At 35.1% G+C, this 12,126-nt stretch overlaps 2 protein-coding genes across 2 annotated transcripts; both read right to left on the bottom strand.

The window, feature by feature from the left end:
- Positions 1-643: 643 nt before the first annotated feature.
- Positions 644-6,696, bottom strand: LOC121259985 (protein DETOXIFICATION 35-like). The gene is made up of 7 exons (XM_041161868.1): positions 6,664-6,696; positions 4,159-4,608; positions 3,165-3,790; positions 2,145-2,201; positions 1,817-2,055; positions 1,494-1,612; positions 644-1,296 (listed from the first exon to the last, which is right to left on the bottom strand). Exons 1-7 carry the CDS (start codon positions 6,694-6,696, stop codon positions 1,180-1,182), a joined length of 1,641 nt encoding a protein of 546 aa, XP_041017802.1. The 3' UTR covers positions 644-1,179.
- A 4,268-nt stretch (positions 6,697-10,964) lies between these two features.
- On the bottom strand, positions 10,965-11,628 carry LOC121241099. Its single transcript, XM_041138717.1, has 2 exons — positions 11,430-11,628; positions 10,965-11,337 (listed from the first exon to the last, which is right to left on the bottom strand). Exons 1-2 carry the CDS (start codon positions 11,580-11,582, stop codon positions 11,131-11,133), a joined length of 360 nt encoding a protein of 119 aa, XP_040994651.1. The 5' UTR covers positions 11,583-11,628; the 3' UTR covers positions 10,965-11,130.
- Between the last annotated feature and the right edge of the window lie 498 nt (positions 11,629-12,126).

The following is a 12,126-nucleotide window of genomic DNA, read 5'->3' as shown; positions in this document are numbered from 1 at the left end:
GATGGAGGCTCTATAAGGTTGTAGATGTATGTAATCCACTCTAAATTCCACCATTATATTCTATATAACTAGAATTCCTTTGACCAAACTGTATCATGTCTGTGATGACAAATAAAATATTCTTTGAGTAGGCATTCATATTCTTCAATCAGCAATGTTCTTTTTGGTTCTGGGGAAGCATTGAAGTTGTTATAAATGATCTGGCAGCAGTATGGTGCACATTGTCTTTTTATTTTTCTGTTCAGCTTTTATGCAATTAATAGCAGGATAAATGGTGTCATTACAACTGCTAGCTGGAAAGTTTCTAGCCTGGTTATCTTGCAGAGTTAGCACAACAAATCATTCAAAGACATGGTTTATTGTTAAAGTTCATGCCCAAAAACTGTTATTTATCATCTTTTATTTTTTTAATTGTCTCTTGATATGGTATCAAATGATTGGAAAACTATTTATTATTTTTATTTACATTTAATCTTATGATGAAAATATGATTAAATGGATGATGAATAGCATTTAAATACTAGAAAGGCCAATAGGTTAGTATATGCTTTCTTGTGTCTCTACAAAAAGCACTTCTCTTGCACTCTTGAGTCCTTTTCTATTATATTAGTATTAGTTAGCAGTCCCAGCTCTGCCAGTCTTTTCTTTTGTGATGAAGTGTTGGCACCGGTCTTGCATTTTATCTCTGTGGATTGAGAAGAAAAGGGTTTGAATAGGAAGAGGGTTGTAACATGAGAAAGGATGTGAACATGTTTCATATATACAACATGGATTTCTGGCAAGGCAATGCAATGCAATGGATAAGTAGTCATCAGTATTTTTGTTTTTGGGTATAGAAATACTTTTGATTGGCTCAAACTTCTCTACAGGCCCTTTTTACTGAAACATTATCCTAGAAGTAATACAAATCTACAATAATGCCATACTCACTATATTGGCATTTATAAGCATATTCGATTTGTTTATGGATCAAAGACAACACCAGAGTTTTACATGTCAAATTGATGTTCATCTTGTCGACTCCACCTCCTCATTCGTCCTACTGCTAGTTCTACCTGCAATTCCAACATTTAAACGATTCAATGTAGAAGAAGTATGTATATTTCATAGCTTGTATAGTTAGATTGTGCAAAAATTTAAATCTATATGCATTCTATTTTCCATATACTCCCAACAGTCTTAGAGCAAATGAAATATAACCATTCTCACCTCCTTGTTCCAGTTGGTTTTAAAAAGGATAATCAAGAGGATCAGCGTCTGCAAGAATGTCCCAAAAATCATGCCAGACCAGATTCCCTACAGCAATAATGCTCACTTTTTTTAACTCAACTTCCAAGAAAGAATAAGAAAGAAGTGGATTTTATCTATTTGTGGAAGCCAGTAAAGAATGGATGAAGAAATTATAACTACATGGTTTGGTTTGCTTCTTTACTCTTAAGATTTATGGTTTCTTGAATATCATGCTTAATCAGTGACAAGTACTGATACCTTACCTTCACCCCTAATTTTGCTTTATACCCTAGAAGAAAGCCAATGGGGAGGCCTATAATGTAATAACAAATCAAGTTTATATATGCCACTAAAGCTTGCCAACCTCCTCCGACAGCAACGCCTGCAGAAACGTATAGAGCGGGTCATGCATCAAATGATTAAAAAATTATTTATTATTTTTTTTATTTGTCTGTCAATCATTTAATGTCACGTCATACCAAAGGATGACGATTAAGAGGAGGATGAATAATATTTTTCTTTGATGTGCTAGAAAACATTTGGGCGTGTGATTATGTATCCTGTTAGCTTTTTTTTTTTTTTTTACCTGATACGACTGGCTGAACACTGTTAAGTAGCATGGTTATACCAAGAAGGTATGCTAAACTAGAAACAGCTCTCTGCATCTCTTTGCTGCCCGTAAAGATTACGGCAAAACGTTCTCTGCTAGCCAAAATAAGGGTTGCGAAGAAAATCCCAATGAGGAGAGATTCAATGACTGTGACAATGACCGAGTATTTTGCTGCTTTAGGGTGTCCAGATCCAAGCTCATTAGAAACCCTAACACTGGAAATGGATAAAAGAATAGGTAATTTAGGAGCCAAAGATGAAAACATAAAAAGATGTTGATCAATAGAAATGATTTTCTTTCCCACCTTATAGCTGCATTGACTCCAATAAACAGCATGCCTTCCCACCCATCCAGATTCATGCTGTAACATTAAAAATAGAACCGAAATCAGATTTGAGATTATGTATAGATATCCGAAAAGAGCATTAGAAAACTATATTACCATAGTAAACACTGATATATATATATATATATATATATATATATATATATAAGTTATATGCATGTGGAACTTGAAGAGAAACTAGTGAAACTGACAGAAATCCCATCTGCTTTTACTAAGAATGACAACATTTGGCTGCAGTTGGATGTTGAGTTGAATTGAGATGAGTTGAGTTCTTTATGAATAGTAATGAGTTGAGATGGTGGAGTAAGTTTTGTGGAGCCCACTTAAGATGAGTTTAGATGTATTTGGATGTTAAAATGAGTTAAGATATATTTATGGAAATTTGAAAACGGTTGTGGGTCTTGCGTGTAAAGAGGTATTGAGTTAAGATGAGTTTAGTGGTTTGAGAGTTAGGTGTTTGGATGTTAGACTCAGCTTAAAATAGAGGTTTTAAGTTGAGATGAGTTGATTGGTTTGAGAGTTAGGTGTTTGGATGTTAGACTTAGTTTAAAATTAGACTGAACTGAGTTGATCTTATAATTTATGTTATTTATAAGTAGGTGTGTAAACATGGTACTTATCGTGGGACACATTACAATGATAAAAAGGGAAAACTACAAATACGTTTTTATGTTAGCCGATGCGGCAAGCTTCTACATCAACGGTATATTTGATGTCGACGGACACACCTGCAAATAGATTATTTTCTTCTCTTATGTGTTCTGAATTCATTTCATGGGCATCAAGAGAACAGCTCCATAGCAGAAGTGTTTCTCCATATGCCTGTCGGTTTCCCATTATTATCCTTAAATGTTTCTCAAGCTAATAACTGCAGCACTTCTGAAAGTTTCATAAACATTTTCCAATTGACTCTGCATCTTTTGAGAGTAGTCTATTATTTTAAGTTGAGCAATACATTCAAATTACTGTTCATCTCACCAGATTGAAAGAGAGCCAACTGCAATAACAGGATCCTCCAGGTGTCCAGTGAGAACAGTTATGGTCATGAAATACCAGATCTCTAGGCAAAGCATCACAGCAGAAGCAATAGAGAGTCTCGCAAAGGGCCAAATGTCCTTGAAGGCCAACCACGACAACCCTTTCCACCCATCATTGCACCAACCAACAATATAAACTGTCTGACTCACAGCAATACCCCATGCCGAGATGTCATAGGCCGCAGCAGCACCAGCCGTACCCCAACCAAACACTCCAATGAACAGATATAGGATCCCGACATGCACAACAAGAGTTCCGAAACCAAGCCATGCCATAACCACGACCTTGCTCTGTGCCTGCAGGAACTTTTGTGTAGGAAAGTTTACCGCAAGTGAAAACATTTGAGGGATAGTCTGTATAGAGAATTTTCCAGCAAGTTCTGCAATGTCATGTTCCTGTCCGAGGAGTTTTAGGATTGGCGTTGCGAATATGTAGAGGGGCATTAAGAAGAAGCAGGCGACAAATGAGATTATCCATGAACGTTGCATGTACACCCCTAGCATCTCCACTTGCCCTGCACCAAATGCCTGTCCACACAACGTCTCCAGTGCACTTCCCATGCCAAGCTGCGATTTCGTATAATCAGCATGCATTGGTGAAACAATTTTTAGCTAAAATATTAAAATTTTATGCAAGGGCTGTGAATAACATAACAAAATAAGGGTATAGCTTATCTTCATTTTACATTGAGAAATGCTGCAATAAATACAGAAGAAAACTTGAAATTTTGCAAGATCCACCATGATTTTTCATCTGTTCTTAGATTCTAAGGACATGTTTCCTTTTCAATGACCAAAATTAAGCTAGCACTTGCAAGAAATAATTTCATTTGAACATTTAACCAAGATCTAGTACAAAACTAGTATGGCATAAGAATTTATACAACAAAAGAAGGCAAAAAAAAAATCTGCACATAGATTTGGAAGAAGCTAACCAAGAAGCCAAAAGAGAAGTTGGCAATGACAGAGAGAGAAATGGCAACGGCAGAGAGCTCCACATTTCCGAGATGTCCAACAAAAATGCTGGTAAAAGAATTAATCCCATAATTGCAGAGAATGTTGAAAGCAATAGGGCCTGCAATTGCCCAGAGCTTTGTAGTCTCTGAAAAGCATACATTTTTTAGGTATGCAAAGTCTTTTACAGGAGAATAATCTCCAGCATTGGTCTCAATCAAGGTGGTAGGAGCATGGTGGAGGTCATGGGTTTCCGAGATTATGATACCATCTATCAATGGTAATGCAGTCGACCCAGGTGATTGGGTAGATGATGATGATCCAGCAGAGGATGAACTACTTCTTCCCTCTGCTTTGTGTCCCTCATTTCCCAGTTTTTCACCTATTTTTGCAGATTGAATATTGGATATATCACGAAATATTTTTAATCTCTCGGTTTTTGTTTTTCCATTTGAGTTTTTGTTAAAAAAAGAAAAAGAAAAAAATATCTATGGGGGTCGTGTCAATATTTCTTAGGAGCTAAAATTGAGGCTGGCCATAAAAGGAAAATTAGCCACATTAGAGAGAGTTGACTTATTCTCCACGAAATAAAACAAGTTAGTTTTCAGTTTTCAGTTATTTGTAGGGAAGCAAGAGCAGACAGTTTGCTCATGTTGTGTTTGACTTTGGCATCCCACACGTAGCTAATATATATATATATATACACCTATCTATATTAGCTAAATAATATAAGCATACAATTTTTATAATTAAATATATGATATGTAACCTAATTACTTATACTTAGTCACTTATGCTTATATATTGAGAATAGAAAAAGTTTTCTTGCAAGCGAGTTCGCGCACCAAATCGTATACCAATGCAGACATGTAAGATATCTATTTAATGAAACGGTATAAATTGAATACAAAAATGATTTTTATGATGCAGAGTACATTTTCTTCTTTCAAAATTTTTCTTTATTTATTTTTATTTTAAATAAAAATAGTCATGTTAACGTCGGTACGCAGTTTGGGACGTCAAATCGCTTGTACCTAGCAAGGCTTGAATAGGCTTCATAGCTATATTTTATAACAATTCTGCTATGCACAGTCGTCTTATGTAGACAGCGTGCAATTGGCTGACGTGAGCTGGTAAAAAAAAAAAAGATGAAACGAAGAAGAAAAGCAGAAAGGTTTTACATTTCGTTTCCCGCTTCGCTTCCTGCTTTGTGCGTGCGCTGTGCAAGACCAAAAGAGAAATTTGGGCGAGTGAGTTTGATAGATTTTCTTCCTCGTTTTGGTCTATAGATTGAAACCCAGAGAACGTCGTTAGGTGCGTTGGGCCGGTTCAAGGCCAGTCTACGTTGGGCTGGGTCAAGGTCTACTGGTGGGCTTGGTGGGCTTCATTTGGGTCAGGTTCGTGGGCCATCATCTCAGGTCAGATTAGTAGGCTAGCATTTCGGGTCAGCGACGTGGGTCAGTTTCATGGGTCATCTTCATCCTCATATCGTCGCGCCGTGGGTCATCTTCATCTATGCTTTAATCTGAAATTTTAACTTTGCATTTGATTAAATGTTTTGGTCACTGATAAACAATCAAGCATGTTGTGATTTAGTTATTTTTTTTCTTCCATTGTTGTTGTGATTTAGCTGTTTTTTTCTTCCACAGATTGGTTTTTTTGTTCCACAGCATGTTGTGATTTAGTTGGTTTTTTTCTGTTGTGATTTAGTTGGTTTTTTTCTTACACAGCATGTTGTGATTTAGATTTGATATTATTAAATACAAAGATTTTTGCATTGCATAGAGTTAAATATGTGGAAATTTCTTAGCTGAAAAATTAATTTACTGGTTAAATATTGTGATTTAATTATTATGGTTTAGATGTTGTTAAGTATACAAAATGTTTGGAGTAGATCATTAAAACAATTGTTGTTGTTGAAATGATCTTTTTATTTTCCTACACATACAAAAAATATTGAAGATTGATGTTGGTAAAGTTTGATCAGTGTGGTCCTTTAAACAATGATCTTGGGTGCAGGATTATCATTCTGTTTCCTCATGTACGTTAGTTAAATTCGAATTGTTCTGAAAAAAAAAAACCAGTGGATGATTTAGTTGATAACAAAGGCATCAATCATGTCTGGCATGTGTAAACAGTATTTGATACTAAGCAAATTTTGATCAATTTTTTTTTTTTCTTGGAAGAAGTATGTACAATATTAGTCTTCACTCTTGGTTGATTGAAGTAATTTTCCTGATAACTTATCAAAGACTTACCTTAGATATTAAACAACTTGTACAGGGCATGGGAAAAGGAGAAGAACACCCATCTCCGCTAACACTATCTAGCTCAAATCCGTCAAACTCAGTATGTTATTCCATAATTAAAAAACTTAATTGCAGCTCAATGTTTAACTTCCTAATTATTATTATTATTATTTTGTTAGGACATCTCTCAAACTGGTCTACTAAACTATCAAAATTACATGCACGGTTATTTTGGACCAGAGCCTGCATGGTCACCAGCTTTCTTGCCATATCCAGATGGAACCAATAATCCATGCAACATTCAGGTGGTTTTTCAACTTCCTTCTTGTTTTTTAGTTATAAGATAATAATTTTTTAAACAAATTAAATGTTTTAATTTTTTTTTTAAAGCAAAACGTTGGTTATCTATTTCAATTTGGGATGAGACCTTCGAGGCCATTTATCGCTGCAAGCTCTGCAACGAGCACAAGAGTTGGTCAAGAAGATAGGCCCGATTGTTTGCAAACTGAAGCGTCATGTACTTCTGCTAGAGTAGATGAAGAAATTTTGTTGGATAGACCAGATGAGCAGGAAACTGACGATGGCACTACTGGTACACCACAGGTAGTGCCATCATCGGATGGTAATGATATCATTGCGGAACCAAAGTCAGGGATGGAGTTCAATTCGTTTGAAGATTTGTTCAGCTATTATAAGCATTATGCTAAAAAATGTGGGTTTGGGGTGATGACACAAAGGAGTGAGAGTTCAGAGGATTAAAGTGTCAAATATGTCACCCTTGGTTGTGCACGAAGAGGGAAAGCCCAAAATAAGAGTTTCAATCTCGCCAACCCACGTCTGACGGGAAAAATAGACTGTAAGATAAGGATTAATGCCTTAAGAGTTTAGAGAAAGATGCGGTTGACAATAGTACATAATACACATAATCACGACTTCAGCCTAATGAAATCCCGTTTCTTTCGATGTAACAGAGAAGTGAGTGAGTCCGTTAAAAAAGTCTTAGGCACAACGACTTAGCTGGCATCCGACTGAATAAGAGTTACGGATCTCTTGTCGTTGGGGCATGTGGCTTTGAGAACCTCCCATTTTAGGAAAAATGATTGTCGCAATTACATCGACAAAGCATGACATCTACGACTTGGTTCAAGTGGTGCTAGAGCACTTCGACATTATTTTATGAGGATGAAAAACAAGAATAACAGATTTTTTGCATTGATGGATTTAGACGATGACGGGAGGTTAAAAAATATTTTTTAGGCAGATCCACGTAGTCGGGCATCCTACCGTTATTTTGGTGATGTAGTTACATTCAACACCACATACCTGACGAATAGGTATGGGATGTCATTTGCACCATTTGTTGGTGTAAACCATCACGGGTAGTCGATTCTTTTAGGAGCTGGGTTGATTTCTAATGAGAACACGGAGACTTTTACATGGTTATTCTAAACTTGGTTGCAGTGTATGAACGGTATATCTCCAAAGGCTATTATTATTAATCAAGACAGAGCAATGAAAAATACAATTGCTATTGTCTTTCCAGAAACTCGACATAGATTATGCCTATGGCATATACTGAAGAAAGTCCCTGAGAAGCTTGGGTCATATGCTGCATACAGAAGTGGGCTGAAAACTCAACTGATGAAATGTGTGTACGACACACAAACTATTGAGGAGTTTGAGAAATGTTGGGCCGAGCTTATTAACACATACGACTTACATGAGAATGCATGATTGAAAAGTTTATATGCGGAGCATGAGCATTGGGTACCGATTTTCTTGAAAGAGCACTTTTGGGCTAGAATGAGTACAACTCAGCGCAGTGAGAGTATGAATGCTTTTTTTTTACGGTTATGTTCATTCAAAGACAAACTTGAATGAGTTTGTTAACCAGTTTGACAATGCGTTGAGGAAGAAAATTGAGAATGAAAATCATGCGGAATTCCAGTCATTTAGCCAGGTCATTCCTTATGTATCTAGATATCCAATTGAAAAGAAATTCCAAAAGTTGTACACTAACGCTAAATTTATGGAAGTTCAGCAACAAGTAATAGGTGTGCTCGATTTGGATCCATCTCTACTTACATCGGATGGTGTAATGAAGAGTTATTTGGTAGAAGATGAAGTTCGTATTGAGGAGTTCACTAAAATGGTTACATATTCAGTGGACTTTAATGAAAAAGACTGCAATGCTAAGTGTTCATGTGGGTTATTTCAGATGATGGGGATACTGTGTAGGCATATTTTGGCCGTATTCAAATCTAACGGTATAAAATCATTGCCACATCGGTACATTCTAGACCGATGGAGAAAGGACATCAAGAGGAGAAACACGTTAATCCGCAGTAGATATGACGCAGGAGATCAGAGACCTAATGGTAATAGATATTTAATTCTATTGAATATGTGTTATGGGATGATTACATATGCGGCAGATTCTAATGAGCAATTCGAAGATGCAAAGAAAATGATACATGAGATGACTGAATGTTATCGCGAGCAAACACGCAATAGATCTTTGACCCAAACAGGTTCGAAGGCGACGATTTTTAAAGTCTATTTATCTGGTTTAGTTCTTTATAAGTATTTAATTTCTACTTATTAGAAAAAGGAAAAAAAATTACTTAATTTCTATTATTTAGTGATGTCCTATTTAATAGTTCTTTACCCATAACATATTCGAATGCTAGTTTTATGACACTAGACACAACTACAGTTGCTGGTTCACAACAAATTAAGAGTCCACTTGTTGCCAAAGGAAAAGGAAGACACTCATCTCTGAGGAGAGCATACAGGATGGAGACAGACATGCGAAAGGTTAAAGCCAAATAGAAGAAAGTCCAATTCAGAGGGAAACTCAAACAGGTGAATGTTTTAACATTGAGAGAATTAAAAACAAACGTGCGATTCCTTTAACGTGTAAATGTGTGTTAGTTTTATAATGTAAACTTAGAAGAAAAAGTATTTTTAATTGTTACGTTATTATTAGCGAGATGAGAGCTCCAATGTCAGAGATACACCAGCCATCGGCACACGCAAGAATTTATTTGGGCCATCAAAAGTGGATATCACCAATCCTGAACAAGTGCAGGTATCAGAAATAGATCTATTTATAAGCCAAACAATGATTTCGCCTCAGTTGAGATGGTAACTTGTCATGCCTTTACTATTTCTTAAGAATTTTGTTATTTATAAACAGCCTGTTATAGACAGCTCAGTAATTGACAGTAGTAGAATCCAACACCGAGAAACAACGATTGGTAGCCAAGAAAGTGTAACATTTCTAAACTTTACACAATTTAATTGTAATATTTAGATGATATTCATATTTTCATATTAAACGTAATAGATTTTTTTGGGTTCGATAGCACACAACCGGTGCAAAAAGGTTAAAATTTAATTTTTGCAAACTTGGCAAGATATCCAAGGTATTATTATGTTAGTTTCGTGCCATATGATAGTCAATTGCTTTGGATTGTTCTTCATGTACTTGACTACTTATTCAAAAGAATTTTTAACTTCATTCCAAGTACAAGTGCGAAAATTGAAAAAAAAAATACTAGTATAATTACATTATGGAACTGTACAAGTGCAAAAATGGAAAAAAAAATACTAGTAAGAAATCTCAAGGATTTGAGTAGCTATTTTCTCCTTGATATTTACATTATGGAACTGTTGAAGGCTGAAAATAATCACTTACAGAAAATATTGAAGCAAGGAAAAGTAATTGAGAGCCTTTGTTGCAGGTTGGTGAGAGAGGAATGCAACTTTCAGGTGGTCAAAAGCAATATATTGATGTGTTTTTGTAATTATTTTAAAAAGTGATAGTATTTCCAATTATTTTTGGAAGGGTAAAAGATTTTATAATTGTTTATATTACTAGTGATGCAACAGGTTTGAGTAAGATTATATTACTATGCCTGAAATAAGAGTATATTAGGTACATTCAAAGACAAATGGTCAATTGGAAAAAATTTTAAACTTTTTCCTAGTTCAATCGTTCCATTGATTTGCCTAGTATGGCTTTTTCGTTTGAGTAGGATGGCTTTTTGTGTTGTTGGCCAACCAGTGCAGGTGGCTTTTTCCTTTTAGCTACATTTCTTGACTTACATACAATTCACCAATCTGTGAGCATATTCGATGTAACTGGCTGATTTTTTCCATTTAGCTACATTCCTTGACTTACATACAATTCACCAATCTGGGAGCAAATTCAATGTAACTAGCTGATAATAATTTAGGGTTAGCTCCCCTGCCTCGATCAATTGAAACACAAATAGCAACAGCATCAAGATGAATAAACCTCCCGTCTCCACCAAACAGCATCCACAGAAATAATATTAATTATACAAATCTAATAAATAAATAAATAACTTATAACACTTTAACTAACTACAATTCAGTTTTCTAAATAACTAATAACACTTTAAACTAAAGATTAACAGCACTAAATAACTAATAACTTATTACACTAAATAACTAATAACACTTAAACTAAAGATTTACATCACTAAATAACTAATAACTTATAACACTAAATAACTAATAAAACTTAAACTACAAATTCCAAATAAGATGTAACATAAACCACTACCGAGAGTATAAATAACAAAAAACAACTACAAAAAGACCAAAGTACACCCGGGATAACATGCGTGAACGCCTTAGGGAAGCTTCTCTCTCAAGAAGCACCAACTCCTTTTTCTAAACCTCCTCAAATGTACTGTATAGCACCATCTCTATCTTCTTGATGTCATCCACTATCTTAAGGAGCTCAATTACTTTATTTTCGACATCGATGTGTCTCTTTTCGAGCTCTTTCTCCTTCCTTGACAGTTCATTTTTTCTTTCTTCTAGCTCTATGTCTTGATCACTATCTGCCCACTTGAAATATTTATAGTATGGTAATCCCTGATATTTGCACACAAAAACAATTCAAATGTTAGACGTGCGTAATATTAATCAATTCATTAAATATGTTACATTACAAGTCTTATAATTACCTTCGTGTTGTACTTTGGACACCTTAAGAATGGTCGTCCAAGATTTGCCTTAGTATTTGAGTATCTCAATATAGCTTCAACGTCACAGAAGCACAAGGGAGATGCCAAAGTACGTTTGTCAAAGGATGAAGAAGACAGTGATGATGACGACATTCTAACATGAACCAGAATCACAATGGAAAGACATACATATCAAAAGATACACATAAATCAATCTTCTATTTTTTCCAGTAAATCATCATGTTTAAGAAGTCAATCAGAAATAAATGATCAATGAACTAAAATCAATCTTTGTCTATATTCATATTAATAATGCTATTAGATTGCCATGGTTGTGACATAATTTAATTGCAAATGTGTTCTTCATAGTTTCATGACACAATTCATAGGTTGAGGCTTGTCCTGCAGTGGTTAGGATGTAAGCATCAGAATGATGAAATCATCCTTTAAAACTGGCTATGCCCACTCAAACTTTGACACAAAAGTAGCATTAAAAAGATAATAACAAAATAAAGCAAGCTAAGCTGACATCATCAACATTGTCCAGGATGTATAGAATATAGAATTGCTAGAGATTATTAATAAATTATTAACACTTATTGTACTCTCTTTATTCTTGTTTTTAGATCAGCTTTAGATAAATTATTGTGGCAATGTAGCATGCAATGAACTTGCTTCAAATAAACACTGATTTCCT

The sequence above is a fragment of the Juglans microcarpa x Juglans regia genome, chromosome 1D, assembly GCF_004785595.1.
Source record: "Juglans microcarpa x Juglans regia isolate MS1-56 chromosome 1D, Jm3101_v1.0, whole genome shotgun sequence".
NCBI classification, from domain to species: Eukaryota; Viridiplantae; Streptophyta; class Magnoliopsida; order Fagales; family Juglandaceae; genus Juglans; species Juglans microcarpa x Juglans regia.
This window is presented reverse-complemented; position numbering and strand designations above follow the sequence as displayed.